Source organism: Phacochoerus africanus, chromosome 8 (assembly GCF_016906955.1).
Source record: "Phacochoerus africanus isolate WHEZ1 chromosome 8, ROS_Pafr_v1, whole genome shotgun sequence".
Classification (NCBI taxonomy): domain Eukaryota; kingdom Metazoa; phylum Chordata; class Mammalia; order Artiodactyla; family Suidae; genus Phacochoerus; species Phacochoerus africanus.
Genome location: NC_062551.1, coordinates 52,471,535 through 52,490,744, shown reverse-complemented (window position 1 = coordinate 52,490,744; position 19,210 = coordinate 52,471,535). Strand labels below are relative to the sequence as shown.

Genomic DNA, 19,210 nt, shown 5'->3' with positions numbered 1-19,210 from the left:
CCAAAATTTTATGCAAGAGAGAGACTTTTTTTTTTTTTGCTTTCTAGGGCCACACCTGTGGCATATGGAGGTTCCCAAGCTAGGGGGTCAAATTGGAGCTACAGCTGCCAGCCTACATCACAGCCACAGCAATGAGAGATCCCAGCCACATCTGCAACCTACACCACAGCTCAGGGCAATGCCAGATCTTTAACCCACTGAGCAGGGCCAGGGATGGAACCTGCATCCTCATGGATCCTAGTTGGGTTCATTAACTGCTGAGCCACGACGGGAATTTTGAGGAATACATTTCTCTATGGCTTAAGTCACTGTTATTTTGGGTCACTGTGTTATAGCAGCCAAACATGAACGTGTTCCCTTTTTGGTTAGTGCCCTTGCATTGGTGGAAGCTGACTCTGGTGCTTGCTTTGGGGGAGGACCTGTGGTTCAGGTGTAAACCATCAACTTGTCTTATTTCCATACCTCTGACTGGTTCAGAGCCAATTGTGTGACTTCGTGCATGTGTGCATGTGTGGCATAATTTATTTATCTATTTATTTTTATTTATTTTTTTACTGTGGCATGTGGAAGTTCCTGGGCCAGGGATTGAACCTGTGCCACAGCAGTAACCCGAGCTGCTGCAGTGATAACGCCAGATCCTTAATCCACTGCACCATGGGGAACACCACAGCATAATTTACATTCAATAAAATGCCACAGGGAATTCCTGTTGTGGCGAAGTGGAAACGAATCCGACTAGGAACCACGCACGAGGTTGCAGGTTCAATCCCTGGCCTTGCTCAGGGGGTTAAGGATCCAGTGTTGCTGTGAGCTGTGGTGTAGTTCGCAGACTCGGCTCGGATCTGGCATTGCTGTGGCTGTGATGTAGGCTGGCGGCTGTAGCTCCAATTAGACCCCTGGCCTGGGAACATCCATATGCCACGGGTGCCACCCTAAAAAAGCAAAAAAAATTAAAAATAAAAATAAATAAATAAATAAAACAAAAATTAAGAGAAAAATAAAAGGGTTTTAGGTATTCAGCTCAGTGAGGTTTTTTTTTGTTGTTCTTTTTTGTTCTTTTTAGGACCACACCCAAGGCATATGGAGATTCCCAGGCTAGGGGTCGAATACACCCCTGGCCTATGCCACAGCCACAGCAATGCTAGACCTAAGCCCTCTCTGCGACTTACACCATAGTTCACGGCAACACCAGATCCCTAACTCACTGAGCAAGGCCAGGGATTGAACCTGGGTCCTCATGGATACTAGTCAGATTCCTTTCCGCTGAGCCACAGTGTGATCTCCCAGCTCAGTGAGTTCTGACAATTCCATATACCTGTGTAACCACCGCCTAAGACAAGCTGTATGTTTCCATCATCCCAGAATTTAGCTCCTCTGTGGCCCTTCCCAGTCAATTCCTGTCCCACTCAACCAAAATGTTTCTGGCTTCTGCCATTAGAGATTCGTTTTGCCTATTCTAGAGTTTTGTAGAAATGGAATTGTATGGAATGCATTTTTTTGGTTGGATGACCAATGTAATATTTTGGAGCAAATGTTCCATGGACCATACTTATACTCAAATATCTATTTTGGTTGTTGATCTGGAATTCACATTCAACTGGATTCCTGTATTTCTTCTTTTTTTTGTGTGTGTGTGTGTGTCTTTTTAGGCCCACACCCAGGGCATATATAGGTTCCCAGGCTAGGGTTCTAATCAGAGCTACAGCTGCTGGCCTACACCACAACCACAGCAATGCCAGATCCTTAATGCACTGAGCAAGGCCAGGGATCGAACCCGCAACCTCATGGTTCCTAGTCAGATTCGTTTCCTCTGCGCCACAATGGGAACTCCCAATTCCTGCATTTCTAATTGCTAAATCTGATGATCCTGACCTCAAAACCCTTTCCTTCCACTGCTGGGGAATAATCTTGGTGACCTCACAGAGGATCTCCTGCCCTTCCAAATCTTAGGTTGTCCTATGCTCCAGAGAGGCAAGAATCTTGATGTAGCTTCAAATCTTCTGAGCTTTAGGAATGATCAATAAACTAAGGCTTAACCCCATTATCATCAGGAAAATTCAAATTAAGATAGTAATAACAGGGAATTCCCTTTGTGGCTCAGCGGAAATGAATCTGACTAGTATCCATGAGGATGCAGGTTTGATCCCTGGCCTCACTCAGTGGCTGGGGATCCAGCTTTGCTGTGAGCTGTGGTGTAGGTCACAGATAGGAGTCAGATCCCGCATTGCTGTGGCGGTGGTGTAGGCCAGCAACTATAGTTTCGATTCAACCCCTAGCCTGGGAACCTCCATATGCCGTGGGTACAGCCCTAAAAATTTTCCTAGAAGTCATAACACACCAGTTCAGTTCACATCCATCACCTGGATAAACATTAAGTCCTCCATACTGTCTGTTCCACGTCACACTCTGATGACCCCGTTATTTTTCTGACCTCAGTTCTTGATGCTCTTCTCCTCTCAGTCTCTGTTCCAGCCACTCTGGCCTCATTGCATATGTGGCCTTGAACATATATGGGTGATTCCTGCCTTGGGGTCTTCTTCAAATGGTCTCCCCACAATACTTCATGCGGTTTGTCTCCTCTTTAGCTTCAAGTCTTTGTTCAAACAACATGTCCTCAGTGATGGCCTACTTTGGCCATTCCATTTAAAATTGCATCCCAGGAGTTCCTGTTGTGGCTCAGTGGTTAATGAACCCAACTAGTATCCATGAGGATGTGGGTTTGATCCCTGGCCTGGCTCAGTGGGTTAAGGATCGAGCGTCGCTCTGAGCTGTGGTGTAGGTCACAAGTGTGGCTTGGATCTGGTGTTGCTGTGGCTGTGGTGTAGGCCGGCAGCTGTAGCTTCGATTTCACCCCTTGTCTGGGAACTTCCATATGCTGCTGCAGATGTGGCCCTAAAAAGCAAAAATAAATAAAATAAAATAAAATAAAATTGCAACCCAACACTCCCAATTCCATTTACCTGGTTTATTTTTTTTCATAGGAGTGGCCACCTTCTCAAATACGATATAGTTTTCTTTCTTTTTGGCTGCGTCCGTGGTATGCAGAAGTTCCCTGGCTAGGGAATGAACCTGTATAACTGCAGTAATTTGAGCTGCAGCAGTGATGATGCTGGATTCTTAACCTGCTGCACCACCAGGAAACTCCTAGATTGCTTCAGTTTTTCACAGATTGCTACTCGAGAACCATCCAGTCTAAATGGTGGGGTCCCCAAATGTACAGAACTCTCAGAGACAGGGCTGTAATCAGTGCTTTTCTGTCTATAGAAGTCGTATACACGTTATAAACCCCATCATGTTTTTCACCCCAGAAAGAAGGACAGCCTAAGCTCAATCCCATCATTGACCCTCCCCCAGTGCAGAAACGGCAGCGACTACATTCAGCAAAAGATGCTCCCGGGGCCCCCATTCATGTCTGTAACCATTAGACTGCAGCACATGGGACCATTTGCACAGATTTCTGTCACCTTCTTTTCCTTCCTGGCTAAAGTGTCAGAAACACCAACTGGGGGGGGCGGGGCATGGCTTTGTACTCTGTGAGCTCACTGCATTAAGCCTCTAGGAGTTAATTTTGAGTTAGCCCAATGCCGTTTATTCCATTCACGTGTGCCCACCCCAGCTCATGGGCAGTTCTGATGGGCACAGGGGCTGTGAACCTGGATGACCCAGTCGTAGCTTCTTGAGCTCCCACGGGGGCAGGGAGCAGCACTGGCACTGCTGGAAATAGATGTCAGCCCTGGTAAGCCTGGGGCACCTACCAGCAATGCCCATAGTGGGTCTTGCTCTGGATCCTCTTCTGGTCCATACACCTGGCATGTCAGTCTTCACCTGACCCCCACTGAGTATTCTTTTGATTCTCATCCTACAAATTCAGAAAGAAAGATGGCAAAGGACCAGGGACAGTCTGTCAGTGGCAAAGCTGGGATTTGGGCTTGGATGCTGGGCCCCCAAACCTGAGATCTTGACTTTGAGGCTCTTTTGCCTCTGGAATTACCCACTGAATTATCTGGAGGTCTTTGGTCAGCCATTCAGTAAAAGGCAGGTCCAGCCCATGGGTCTTTAAATATCCCCCTGCAAGAGATAGCCTCTCCCCCAAATGACACTTTTTGTCCTCAAAACAACTCTTAGGTGCCTGGATTTAGGGTTCTAAGACCAAAGCCATAGGGTGTCTTCAGCCTTCTGTATTCCCACAGTAAAACATCCCCTCTTTCCGGAGAGTGGGCAAGAGAGACTGCGTGGGAGATTTCACTCCACTCTCTGCTGCCTTCAGGAGTCTGGCAGGTTTTGTTTTCCAGAGATGGCCACAATCCCGTGTCACATCCACATGCTCTTCTAGAAACTGAGTGGCACTTAGAGACTGCCTTGACAAATGAAATGGCAGTGATGCTCTGTAATTCCAAAGCTAGCTTGTCAAAATGCTACCCACCTCCGAGTTGTTCTCTTGGACTCCAGCTGCCATACTGCAAGGAAGCTCAAGCAGTGGGAGGGAGGGGCCACATGGAGAGGAAATGAGGGCTCAAGCCCTCAGCTGCAGCTGAGCTCCTAGAAGACAGCTTGCACAAGTGTGCCGTCTTGAAAGCAGATTCTGATGCTATCCAGCTGACACCAGGTGGGGCAGGGTACTGTCACTGCCTGCTTCAAATTGCAGATTTGTGAGCAAAATAATTGCTGTTTTAAGCCACCAGGGTTTGGAAGTGAATTGTTATGCAGCAATGGATAACTGGAACAAAAAAAACAAGCAGCTACCAGTTGTCACTCTGCATCCATGGGGGATTGGTTCCAGGACTCTGTCCCCCCCCACCCCCTTACATAAAACGGTGTAGTATGTGCATATACCCAACACACATCCTCTGTATACGTAAGCTCAGCTGTAGATTACTTTATATACTTAATATGGTATATTTGCTATGAGGGTAGAGCATGAAAAATCAAGTTTTGCTTTTTAGGAGTTCCAGTCGTGGCTCAGCGGAAACGAAGCTGACTGGTATCCATGAGGACGAAGTTTTGATCCCTGGCCTGGCTCAGTGGGTTAAGGATCCAGCGTTGCTGTGGCTGTGGCGTAGGCCAACATTTGCAGCTCCAATTCAGCTCCTGGTCTGGGAACTTCCATATGCTGCAGGTGCGGCCATAAAAAGAAAACAAACAACCTCCCCAAAACAGAGGGCTGCTGTAATCAGAAAATGGCCACAGCTGTCTCCTAGGTTCAGAAAGCACCCCTTGCACTGAGTCAGGGCCACACTCATGTCCAAGTCCTGTCTCTCTTCCTGAACAGTATAGTCCAGAAGAGTAGAAGCCAGGCAGACATGAGCTCATACTCCTAACTCCACTACTTCCTGGTTGTGTAACCTCGGACACTTTAATGGGCCTCTCTGAACCTCAGACTCCTCTTCTTCGAAATAAGCACAGTACTTGGAGTTCCCGTGGTGGCTCAGTGGAAACAGATCTGGCTGGTATCCATGAGGATGCAGGTTCGATCTCTGGCCTCACTCATCAGGTTAAGGATCCAGCACTGCTGTGAGCTGTGGTGTAGGTTGTAGACACAGCTTGATCCCACGTTGCCGTGGCTATGGTGTAGGCCAGCAGTTACAGTTCCGATTGGATCCCTAGCCTCGGAACCTCCATATACCTTGGGTGTGGCCCTAAAAAGAGAGAGGAAAAAAAAAAAAGCACAGTACTCATTTTTCTCCCTACATCTTTCAGGAGGATTTAGTGAGGTTATATATTATATATCCGAAGTGCTTAGCCAAGAACATAGCACATAACGAGTGCTTAATAATGGTCAGCCGTGACTTACCAGGACTGTCCTGTGGCTGGATGTTGAGAGTCCCTCACTGGATAGCCTCTCCTGAGGGTAGATCAGGAGCTTTCCGGATCCCACCACACTTCCTCTGTGCTGAATTTCTCTGCCTAGACTAAGGATTTTTGGGTTTTTTTTTGTTTTTTGCTTTTTATGGCCTCACCCGTGGTATATGGAGGTTCCCAGGCTAGGGGTCTAATTGGAGCTGTAGCTGCTGGCCTACACCACAGCCACAGCGACTTGGGATCTGAGCCTCATCTGCAAACTACACCACAGCTTACAGCAACGCTGGATCCTCAACCCACCGAGTGAGGAAAGGGATCAAACCTGCATCTTCATGGATACTAGTCGGATTTGCTTCTGCTGCACCACAAGGGGAACTCCCGAGACCTGGGTTTAAAATACTCAAGGCTCCCCCAGTTTTTGGCCGTGTGACCTTGGGTAAGAGATTTAACCTCTCTTTTTGGAATCCTCATCTGCAGGACGCAGGGTGGTCATATTCCCTCCTTAGGGGGCTGCAGTGAGGACGGACAGTGTAGAAGGCATAACACAATGTCTGGCACCCAGTAGGTGTCCCTACTGTGTGTAGAGAGAGGGAGGGGGACTCTCCCACCCTCTGCAGAATCTCCGGGGATCTCTGTCCTCGCCGTGTCCTCCGCCGCAAGCCTGAACAGGTGGGTGGTGGTAGTGAGAGGTCCGGAGAGGAAGGGAGGAGCAGGGGTCTCCTAGACGGACCAGTCGCCTTGCTCTCTCACGTCCCACCAGCGAGCGCTCTGGGGAAGTGACGATCGCGCTGGCCGCCACCGCGCGGTGACCATAGCTACCGCCATGTGTGAAGCTCTCTGCGCGGGGCTGAGAGCTGTGGTTCCCTTAAATGAGACAGAGGGCTCAACGTCTTTGTTAAAAGCAAGCAATCTAGGAGTTCCCGTCGTGGCGCAGTGGTTAACGAATCCGACTAGGAACCATGAGGTTGCGGGTTCGGTCCCTGCCCTTGCTCAGTGGGTTAACGATCCGGCGTTGCCGTGAGCTGTGGTGTAGGTTGCAGACGCGGCTCGGATCCCGCGTTGCTGTGGCTCTGGCGTAGGCCGGTGGCTATGGCTCCGATTCGACCCCTATCCTGGGAACTTCCATATGCCACAGGAGCGGCCCAAGAAATAGCTAAAAAGACAAAAAAAAAAAAAAAAGAAAGAAAGAAATCTAGCAGAATCACAAGCATTTGTTGCCATTACGTCTGGGGGGGGGGAGGTACCAACGGTCCTCTTAAAACCGACATGTGTTTATTCCTTTTAATAATAGAGATGATGTTATCACCATGGTAACAAATGATCAAGGAAGGCGACCAATCAGAATTGCAGGTTTCTCTCGGAGGTTATTCTTCTTAAGATAAGGCAGCAATTTCTAGGAGACTCTCAAAGACTCTTTTGTTCAAATTATCCTTCAAGGACAGTCTTAAGGGAACAGACCAGGTTGGTGACAGGAACTCAAGCCTCCGGATTTCACAGGGAAACCAGATGGGTGTTCTTGGGGAGGGTGCTCTGTTTCCTTCCGGGGCAGGTCCTTTTGATGGGCTTCATTATGCAAAATATGTAGCCACTGGAAAAGAGAGACCATCACCTCTTTTATACATTTTCAGCATTATTTTTATTACAAAATTCAAACCACTTTTTCACACTTCTCTTTGTTCAGAGTTGGGACTTCCATTTTGTGTGTGTGTGTGTGTGTGTGTCTTTTGTCTTTTTTGTTGTTGTTGTTGTTGTTGCTGTTGTTGTTGTTGCTATTTCTTGGGCCGCTCCTGTGGCATATGGAGGTTCCCAGGCTAGGGGTTGAATCAAAGCTGTAGCCACCGGCCTACGCCAGAGCCACAGCAACGTGGGATCCGAGCCGCGTCTGCAACCTACACCACAGCTCACAGCAATGCCGGATCGTTAACCCACTGAGCAAGGGCAGGGACCGAACCCGCAACCTCATGGTTCCCCTAGTCGGATTTGTTAACCACTGCGCCACGACGGGAACTCCAGGACTTCCATTTTTAAGTGCTGGCTCTGAATCTCCTCAGATGACGTCACAGGCAGAACCCAGCACTTTGATCTGGGACATCTTAGCCTCCCGAACCATGAGAAAATACATGTCTGTTGTTTAGGTCACCCACCCCAGGGTGTTTTGTTATCGAAGCCTGAGCAGACTAAGACATCGAGTTCCCTTCTACCGCCCATAGGCTCAGTGGCCCAGACACTTCCCCCCTCCCATCCCTACACACCACTGAACAGGGGCTTCCCCCCTCCCATCCCTACACACCACTGAACAGGGGCTTCTGTCCAGGTCAGTCTGAGTGGGTAGGGGTTGGAAAAAAATTCTATTTTCTTTTGCCTAGTTTCTTTGGTTGTGGCTTTTTTTTTTTTTTTTGTCTTTTGTCTTTTTAAGGATGCACCAGTAGCATATGGAGGTTCTCAGGCTAGGGGTCAAATCAGAGCTGAAGCCGCTGGCCTACACCACAGCCACAGCCCACGCCAGAAGTGAGCCTCTTCTGCAACCTGCACCACAACTCTATGGCAATGCTGTAACCTTAACCCACTGTGCAAGGCCAGGAATTGAACCTGAGTCCTCATGAATGCTAGTCGGGTTCGTCAACTGCTGAGCCACCATGGGCATCCCTGTTGTGGTGCTGTCATAATAACCACCCTCTCTAGCTGTGCTCTGCCCATGCAGAAACTGAGCTCTGTAAAGCTGGGGCTTCTCAACAGAAGCTACTCTAGGTATTTCAAACAGGAAATTTAATGCAGGGGATTTATTACAAAAATATCCAAAGGGCCAGAAAATCAAGAGCCAGAGAAGAGAGCGGTAGGGGAAGAAAGGAAGTAGTATATATCATCCCCTTTCTTCCTTCCTTCTTTCCTTTCCTTCCTTCCTTCTTTCTTTCTTGGCTATGCCCAAAGCATGTGGAAGGTCCTTGCTAAGGACTGAACCAAGCCACAGCTGGGACCCAAGCCACAGTGGTGGCAATGACAGATCTTTACCCTGCTGAGCCACCAGGGAACTCCTGTACTTCATTCATTTTTTAGGGCTGAGTAATATTCCATTGAGTGGATATGCCATGCTTCATTTATTTATCCTCGGATGGTCATTTGGGCTGTTACTACCTTTTGGCTTCAGGAATAATGCTGTGATGAACATCACTGTACAAGTTTTTGTTTTAACCCTTTAGTATTTCTGTTTTCAGGTGACTAAAATGGTCTAAAATTGATAGTGCTGATAATTGCACACCCCAGGGAATATACCCCAAAGCACGGAAGAGTACACTTTAAAAGGGTGGATTTTATGGTATGTGAATTATAAACCAATAAAGCTGTTAACAACAACAACAACCCTGAAAGGACTTGAGCTTAATTGTACATTTACTTACATAAGTTTATGATAGGAGGCAAAGCACACAGATTCTCTTCATAACCCAGGAGGTTCTCTGGCCTGTCTGTTCAAGGTGAGTTAATTAGGAGTGGATTAGAGTTGGTGTCATGAAGGGTTAAATCACACACTTGAGGAATAAGCTCTATTTCCTGAACAGGCAATAATTAAACACACCTCCCTGTAGCCAACATGTAAGCCAAGCTTCGTGGTCACCTCAGCCTCAAGGTTAAAGATGAAATTCCAGGGAGTTCCCATCAAGGCTCAATGGTAATGAATCCGACTAGTACCCATGAGGATGCGGGTTCAATCCCTGGCCCTGCTCAGTGGATTAAGGATCCAGCATTGCCATGAGCTGCGGTGTAGGTTGCAGATTCAGCTCAGATCTGGCATTGCTATGGCTGTAGCGTAGGCCAGCAGCTGCAGCTCTGACTCTACCCCTGGCCTGGGATCTTCCATATGCTGTAGGTGCAGTCTTAAAAAGAAAACAAACAAAGCAAAATGAACTAGCCAGGACACACTGTTATGTCACAAAAGGGAAGTCATTTGTATAGATCCGACATTCAAACATTCATTCCTTTAAGAAATAATTTTTGGGGCATTCCCTGGCGACCTAGTAGTTAAGGATCTGGCATTGTCACTGCTGTGGCTTGGGTCGCTGCTGTGGTGCAGGTTTGATCCCTGGCTTGGGAACTTCTGCATATCCTGGGTGCAGCCAAAAAAAGAAGAGTTTTTTTTGGTTTGTTTGTTTGTTTTTGGCTTTTTGGGGCCACACCCACAGCATATGGAAGTCCAATCAGAGTTACAGCTCTGTGGCTATGCCACAGCCACAGCAATGCCAGATCTGAGCCACGTCTGTGACCTACACCGCAGCTCATGGTAACTCCAGATACTTAACCCACTGAGCAAGGCCAGGGATTGGATCCACATCCTCATGGATGCTAGCCACAGCAACACCAGATCTGAGCCATGTCTGCAACCTACACCACAGCTAACAGCAATGCAGGATCCTTAAGCCACTGAGCAAGGCCAGGGATGGAACCTGCATCTTCATGGATTCTAGTCTGGTTCATTTCTGCTGCACCACAATGGGAACTCTGAAAGAAATATTTTTGAGCAGCTTCTGTGTGCCAGGCCAGGCTTTCTCAACACCAGATCTATTGACGTTTGGTGCCCATGATTAGTTTCCTATGGCTTCTGGGACAGATGATTACAAATTTACTGGCCTGAAACAACAGACATTTATTTGTTGACAGTTCCAAAGTTCAGAAGCCCAAAATGGGTCTCTTTTTTTGGCCACACCAGAAGTTCCCAAGCCAGGGATCGAACCTATACCACAGCAATGACCCAAGCCACAGAAGTGAAAATTCCAGATCCTTAATTCTCTGTGCCACAAGGGAACTCCCAGTATGACTTCATTTTTTTATTTTTTATTTTTGTTATTTATTTATTTATTTTTAGGGCCACACCTGTGGCCTATGAAATTCCCAGGCTAGAGGATGAATCAGAGCTGCAGTTGCTGGCCAACGCCACAGCCACAGCAATGCTGGATCTTTAATCCACTGAGTGGGACCAGGGATCAAACCATAATCCTCATGGATACTAGTCAGTTTCATTACCACTGAGTCACAACAGGAGCTCCCATGACCTCATTTAAAATAAATAAATAAATAAATGACTTCCATTTGAGTCACTTATTTTTTAATTTTTATTTTATTTTTTTAAGAACCACTTTATTTATTTTATTTTATTTTTGTCTTTTCTAGGGCCGCATCCACAGCATATGGAGGTTCCCAGGCTAGGGGTCTAATCAGAGCTGTAGCGGCTGGCCTACACCAGAGTCACAGCAATGCCAGATCTGAGCCACATCTGCGACCTACACCACAGCTCATGGCAACGCCGGATCCTTAACCCACTGAGCGAGGCAGGGGATTGAACAACAACCTCGGGGTTCCTAGTCAGATTCGTTAACCACTGCGCCACAACAGGAAATCCTTTATTTTTACTTTTTAATGGTTGCACCTGCAGCATATGGAAGCTCCCTGGCCAGGGATTAAACCCAAGCCTCTGCAGTTGGATTCTTAACCCACGATACCACAGTGGGAACTCCTGATCTCATTTTAATTTAACTAATTATATCTGCAACAGCTCCATTTCCAAAGAAGGTCACATTCTGAGGTCCTGGGGGAGACAACTTCCCTCCTAAAACTTCTGAGGTTAGGTTATAAAGCCGCTGGAGGAAGGATGCTCAAGAAGGTGAGAAAAGAGCATAATCAGCTACCTCGGGGTAGATGGGATATGGAAATACAGTGAGATATATGAGAGATATATGAGATATATGAGAGGCCAAAGGCAAGAGGCTGCAGAGAAGGAAGGAGTTTATACACTAAACAATCTGGCAGGCATTTATCAAGTACCTGGAAGCCAGAATTCAGAATTCAGATTTTGTGGGTCAGGAAGTCAGAAAGCTTTGGCTGGGTGTTCATCTCTGCTCTGGGGGCATCAGCTGAGGCAGCTGGGGCAGAAGGATTCATTTTCTTTTTCTTTCTTTCCTTTCTTCCTTCTTTCTTTCTCCCTTCCTTCCTTCCTTTCTGTCTGTCTTTTGTCTTTTTAGGGCCACGCCCGCGGCATATGGAAATTCCCAAGCTAGGGGTCTAATCAAGAGCTACAGCTGCCAGCCTACACCACAGCCACAACCACGCCAGATCCCAGCCGCGTCTGCCACCTACACCACAGCTCATGGCAACACCAGATCCTTAACCCACTGAGCGAGACCAGGGATCGAACCCGCAACCTCGTGGCTCCTAGTCAGATTCATTTTTGCTGCGCTGTGACGGGAACTCCTCTTTCTTTCTTTTTGACTGTGCCCACAGCGTGCTGAAGATCCCGGCCAGGGATGAAACCCTCTCTATCACGGTGACCACAGTAGTGACAATGCAGGATCCACAAAGGAGCTTGGAGGATCCATTTTACAAGATGGCTTCTTCACTCCCAAGTCCGGAGCTTCCCTTCCTTCTCCTGGGCCTACTCAGAGCAGGATGCTCTTATGGTACTATGGTACTCTATGCAATTCTTACATAGCAGCTCAGGGCTCCAAGAGATGAAGATGGAAGCTGCCTGTTCTTTAAAACCTAGGTCTAGGAGTTCCCATTGTGGATCAGTGGTTAACGAATATGACTAGGAACCATGAGATTGCTGGTTCGATCCCTGGCCTTGCTCAGTGGGTTAAGGATCCGGCATTGCCGTGAGCTGTGATGTAGGTTGCAGACACGGCTCGGATCTGGTGTTGCTGTGGCTGTGGCATAGGCCGGCAACTACAGCTCTGATTAGGCCCCTAGCCTGGGAACTTCCACATGCCACAGGTTGTGGCCCTAGAAAAGACACACACACACAAAAGCTAGGTCTAGGATTGTGTCATTTATGTCATATTCTGTTGGTAAAAGCAATCAGGTCTTTTGGCCCAATCAGTCTGAGACCATCAGGAACAAACCTGTTGTATTATTTGCTAGGGCCCCTTTAACTGCATAGAGCAAACTGGGTGACTTAGAATGGACACAGTCCTGCTGTTCTCCAATTGACCACCAGATGGCGCAGTGGATCTGGTGTTAATTACTATTAGGAGCTCAGACAGGGCTTTTGTTAATTTAGTTGAGATGACTGAATTTCTTTGTCAAAAAAGACTTGGGCTGTTATTTCATAATGTTCATGGAAGGACAGAACTAATCCTTTCCTGATCCGACAGAGAAGACCTACGATTATCTATTCTTTAAAAAAATACAGAGCGGCTCTTTAATCTTGGTATCACCATGGCAACAAATAATCAAGGAAGACAGCCAATCAGAAATGTAGGTTTCTCTGGGAGATTTTCTTCAGAGACAATTTCTAGGAGAATCTCCCAGGCTCTTTTTCAAATTCTATTTCCAAGGACAGGCTTAAATAAACAGAGAACTGAGGAGGTGGGTAACAGGAAAATTCACTTGAGGCTCCTGGCTGCACAGGAAAACAAGATGGATGTCTGGAGATTGTTCACAATTGTTCCTTTATTGAAGCAGATTCTTTTTTGTTTGTTTTTGGCTGTGCTCGTGGGATGGGGAAATTCTCAGGCCAGGGATCTGACCCACCCCACAGCCAGATTCTTAACCACTAGCCCACCAGGGAACTCCAGAAGCTGATTTTTTTTTTTTTTTTTTTGCTTTTTAGGACCGCACCTGCAGCATATGGAAGTTCCCAGGCTAGGGGCTGAATCGGGGCTGCAGCTGCTGGCCTGGGGCACAGCCATAGCAACCCCAGATCCGAGCCGTTTCTGCAACCTATACCAAAGCTCACAGCAATGCTGGATCCTTAACCCACTGAGCAAGGCCAGGGATTGAACCCACATCCTCATGGGTGCTAGTGGGTTTCATAACCCTCTGAGCCACAGTGGGAACCACAGAAGCTGATTCTTTAGAAGGATTTATGATGCAAAATAGTATCCCTCCCACTGAAGATACAGAAAAGAAGCTACATCTTCATCTCTCTCTTTCAATGTTTAAAAAATTATTTTTGCAGCGGGCATGAGTTCACTGCAGTCATTAATAACGTTGATTGGCTGCTCTAAGAGTCGTTTCCAACCCCTTTCCCATGTACCATTTTTAGAGACTAAAAATGCCAGCTCCCCTCTTCCCCAGACTCCCTTGCAATGATGGGTAGGGAGTGACCCAGTTCTGGCCAATGAGTGCGTTGGGGGCTTTGGGGAAATTTTTTGCTAATGAATTAAAGAGGAGAGGCAGGAAAGGAAAGGATTCTGTCATCATCCCCCACCTTCCTGCTTTTTGCTCGTTATGTGAGAAGGTGATGCCTGAAGCTTGGCAGCCATCTTGTAACCATGAGGCAACAAGCTGGGAGGCAAAAGCCAATGACTGGAAGAATAGGAAGGTTCTGGGTTCTTGATAGCACACTTGACTAATTATACCCAAAAGCCTCTTTCCTACAAAATTTTAATTAAAAAGCTAAGAAATATCCTTATTGTTTATGTCTTCTGCTAATTTGGTTTTCTGTAATTTGTAGCCAAAATATCCCTGGCTGATCCTTGCTCCCTCCCAGATTGCACTAAAGCAGGGCTGCCAAACTCAAATATCCAGAGGTCAGGTGGCTGATGTGAGTGGAGAAGTAGGCTGGACAAGGATTCCAGCAAGTGGAAGACTTGTGCCCTGTGAAAGGGGGAGCCAGGAGTCAGCTCAGCAGAAATTCAGCCTTTGCAGGCAGCACCTCTTGATTCCAAATGTTGTCGGTGAATTTGAAATTTAAGAACACTGTATAGCAAAGAAAACTGTCTCTGTCCTCTGCTTGAAAATGAAGCTGATATAATCTTATTTTATGTTCAATTATATAAACTTATAAAAGGAGAAAAAACCGCATGGATCCTATCTCCTAACTCCAGGAGATGCTCCCCTCTTTCTGGACAGAGCAAGTTAATTATAACAGGATTAGTGATACTTTAGTCAGGGAGTTAAATATTTCCAGCTGGAGCAATGACTTCTATTTCCTATTTTTGAAACAGGCAATGAGGAGTTCCTGTTGCAGCTCAGCGGTAACAAACCCAACTAATAACCATGAAAACATGAGTTCAATTCCTGGCCTTGCTCAGTGAGTTAAGGATCTGGTGTTGCCATTAGCTGTGGTGTAGGTCAAAGACGTGGCTCTGATCCCTCACTGCTGTGGCTGTCGTGTAGGCTGGCAGCTGCAGTTTAGATTCATTCCCCAGCCTGGGAAATTCCATATGCCATGGGTACGGCCCTAAAAAGCCAAAAAAAAAAAAAAAAGAAAGAAAAGAAAAACAGGCAATGAATATAATTTCCCACCACAAACATTTGAAACAAGCTTTGTAGGAACAACAGTCTCAGGGTGAAGATTTTATTCCAGAAGGGATCAACATGAAACCAATGGGGTTAAAGTGGCCTCTTAGAGCCAAGCTTCTCATTCACTCATTCATTTGTTCATGTTCATTCATTCAACTAACATTTACTGTCTCCTCTGTACCACACACAATTCAAGGCACTGGGATACAGCAGTGAACACACAAACACGGGTCCCTGTGTGTATGGACTGTACATTCTTTTTCTTTTTTTTTTTTTTTGGTCTTTTTTAGGGCTGCACCGGAGGCATATGGAGGTTCCCAGGCTAGGGGTCAAATTAGAGCTGTAGCTGCCAGCCTACGCCACAGTCACAGCAATGCCAGATCCAAGCCACATCTGTGACCTACACCACAGCTTATGGCAATGCCAGATCCTCAACCCATGGAGCGAGGCCAGGGATCGAACATGGGTCCTCATGGATACTAGTCGGGTTCGTTACCACTGAGCCACAGTGGGAACTCCAGAGTTTCCTATTGTTATGGGCAGAACTGTGTCACCACCTAAGATCCTATGTTGAAACCCTAATCCTTTGTGCCTCAGAATGTGACTGCATTTGGAGATGGGATGCTTAGAGAGGTAATTAAGTTAAAATGAGTTTAAATTTCATGAAAAGGCTCTAATCCAGTATGACCAGTGTTACAAGAAGAGGAACTTAGGACAGAGGCAGGTAGGTAGGGAAGAGTTTGTGAGGACACAGGGGGAAGACAGCCGTCTGCAGGGCGAGGGGAGAGGCTGCAGGAAAAAACCAACCTTGCTCACACCTGGATCTCAGACTCGTGGCCTTCGGAATTGTGAAAAAATAAATTTCTATTTGTTGAAGGCACTCAGGCTGTGGTGCTTTGTTATGGTAGCTCAAGCAAATAAATACATCCATCACCACATTTGGAAACTACAGCCAACATTCTCAACTATAATTCTAATCAAGGCAGAATCTAAGTACTTGCGACTTTTTTTGGTTTTATTTGTTTGGGTTTTTTGTTTGTTTGTTTTAGGGCCATACCTGTGGCAAATGGAAGTTCCAAGGCTAGGGGTGGAATCGGAGCTGCAGGGGGTTCCCATTGTGGCTCATCAGGTTACAAATCTGACTAGTATCCATGAGGATGTGGGTTCGGTTCCTGGACTCACTCAGTGGGTTAAGGATTCGGGGTTGCTGTGACCGAGGTGCAGGCCAGCAGCTGCAGCTCTGATTTGACCCCTAGCCTGGGAACTTCTATATGGTGTGGCCCTAAAAAAAACCCAAACCCAAAACCAAAACAGGTGCTGGCTATGCCACAGCCACAACAACACCGTTTCCAAGCCACATCTGTGACCTACATCACAGCTCTCAGCAACACTAGATCCTTAACCCACTGAGCAAGGCCAGGGATTGAATAGGTATCTTCATGGATACTAGTCAGGTTCTTAACCTGCTGAGCCACAAAGAGAACTCCTTAAGCCCAGCTCTGACAGGTACCTGTTGTGTGATGCTGGGGAAGACTCTAAATTTCTCTGTGTCTCAGTAAATTGGGGATCATAACCACCCCATTATAGGGGGTGCTGCGAGGATTCCATGAGATCAGGCATGAGAAGTGTTTCCATGGCACGTCCCCACGGGTGTGTGTGTGTGTGTGTATATATATCAATTAGGAATAATTTCTGCAGTAACAGCCAGCCCCAACTTGCCAGCCGTGGGAGTAAGGCATCTTGAAAGAGAATCCTTAGCTCTTAGTAGAGACCCTGGAGCCAGTGCCACATGGAGAAGAGATGAACACGTACAAAATATATGCCAAATATATGCCCTAACCCTAACCCTAACCCTGCCCCAGGTTATGGGGCAGTTTGTTATACAGCAAAGATAACCAGAACATCTATGAAAGATTGTTTACTGGCTATCCACACAGTGATCCCTGACCCTCTTTCTTCCTAAAAAAAACCTGGATTATATTCAGGTATCAGACAGAACTTCCTGGACTTTAATCAGTGCCACCCTTGGACGGGGGTGGGGGGTAGCCGTGTGACTACCAGCCAAAGTCAGTACTGGCCAAAGCAATATCGAAGGAGGTCTGGGAGTTCCCATTGTGGCACAGAAGAAACGAATCCGACTAGTATCCATGCGGTATAGGTCACAGATGTGGCTTGGGTCATACGTTGCTGTGGCTGTGGCGTAGGCTGGCAGCTACAGCTCTGATTTGACCCCTAGCCTGAGAGTGTCCGTATGCCACAGGTGCAGCCATAAAAAGACAAAAAAAAAAAATTCTATTGCCCTTCAGGTCTGAACTTGGAGACTCACTTCTAACAAGTAGAATATGGCAGAAGTGGCACTGTATGACTTCTGAGATCAAGTCACCTAAGGCTCTGTGGCGTTCTTGCTCTGTCTCTCCCTGCAGTCACTCACTCTGCACTCAAGCAGCCCTATGGAGAGGAACTGAGGCTTCTGGCCAAAATCATGGGAGCGAGCCATTCTGGAGGCATGTGTGTGCTGGTCCCAAATGAGCCTTGAGATGACTGCAGCCTCAGCCAACATCCTAACTGCAACCTTATGAGAGACCCTGAGCCAGAATCACCCAGCTAAGCTGCTCCCAGATCCCCAACCCTCAGAAACTGTGAGATAATGACTACTTTTTTTTTTTTTGTCTTTTTAGGGCTGTACCAGAGACATATGGAGGTTCCCAGGCCAGAGGTCCAATCGGAGCTGTAGCTGCTGGCCTAAACCACAACCACAGCAATGCCGAATCCGAGGCAAGTCTGCAACCTATAAAACAGCTCATGGCATCGCCAGATCCTTAACCCACTGAGGGAGGCCAGAGATCAAACCCACGTCCTCATGGATACTAGTTCATTTCTGCTGAACTACGATGGGAACTCCTTGACTGTTCATTACTTTAAGTCACTTTTAAATTTGTAGACACAGGAAAAAGAAAAAAGGGAAGAAATCCTCGCCCCTCCTGCTTCAGATACCCTGGCTCTGGGGTCCAAGCCAGCAGTCAGAGAGGAGGCTGGTCCCTCTTCTGACACAGCCAGGAATGCTAAGATGGGCCTTCAGGGTTGCAGAAACAGAGCCAGCAGCAGCAGGTTGACCCAGAAGGGCAAGAAGAAGCACCAAGAAGGCCTGCTTTCCAGGTCGGCGAGGTGGGAGTCCGAAGACTCTTCCTGGGACAGCCTGAGTGTCGTGATTGAGGAGATGGATCAGGAGGACTTGAGCAGGGGTAACAGAGCGTGTGCGGGACCATGCTCCAGGTCACTGCCAAAGAGCTCATTAAGATGTGGGCCCTCCTGAGCAAAGAGCATGGAGAGGGTCTCTGCGAGTTCTTGGCCTTGGCAACGGTGAAGGATGAAGACAAAAAGAGGGAGACAGAGAAAGACACACCCCACTCCCCCCACCCCTGCCGCCGGGGCTGAGTCTATCAGCCTGGACATCCAAGAGTACTGGAGCTAATTCCCTAACTTACTGGGTCCTTCTCAGGTGGGAGGAAGGGACCATGGACAGTGATGCCTCCCATAGTCAATCGCAGGAAACTGGGGACCCAGAAAAAGAGGGGCTGGACAATCCCGAGTTTGTGGTCACTGGGGCTTATACAGACCCCTCAGACCCTTGCACCGGTGAGATGGTGAAATCATTTCTGTGATCTGAGCCCCTGGGCTGGAGTGACAAGAAAGGCAAGAAAGACGCCCTTCCCAAGGTCTTGACCATCATGGCCAAGGACACTTCCAGAACTTAAGCGGAGGTTCAGGCTGCCAGGTGGACGCCATGGTCCTGAGGAAGGCCAACGACGATGGGCACCTGCGGGAAAGCATCGCCGCAAGGATTGGGCCGAAGACCCCATTCCAAGGAAGGCAGGCTCCGTGTGGCCCGCTGGGGACCTGGGGCGGTGCCGAGGAAGATGAAGTGGGGCGAGTCCCCCCAGGGCTAATGACGCTCCTGGCGGTCCAGGAAGTGGCCGAGGTGATGGAGGAAGAAAAGGAAAAAGCCTGGGAAGGCAGGAGGTTCAAAGGCGCCAAAGGCAACGTGGGGGATGGTGGCCCCGTGGAAAAACGGGAGCCTGAGCCCGAAGATCAAGCGTCTGGGGAGCGCTGGGCCAGGCGACTCGCAGGGCCCCAGGGGCAGGGGCGGTGGCGCTCCCCAGGAGAAGAAAGCCCAGGATGA

General features: G+C 47.7%; 1 protein-coding gene across 1 annotated transcript in view; it reads left to right on the top strand.

Moving 5' to 3' along the window:
• Positions 1–19,210, top strand: part of PNMA8B (PNMA family member 8B) — a 20,613-nt gene extending 1,403 nt beyond the window's left edge. Inside the window, 5 exon segments of the mRNA XM_053743521.1 lie at positions 18,084–18,272; positions 18,275–18,450; positions 18,452–18,531; positions 18,533–18,792; positions 18,795–19,210. Coding sequence (XP_053599496.1) covers positions 18,084–18,272; positions 18,275–18,450; positions 18,452–18,531; positions 18,533–18,792; positions 18,795–19,210 — 1,121 coding nt within the window.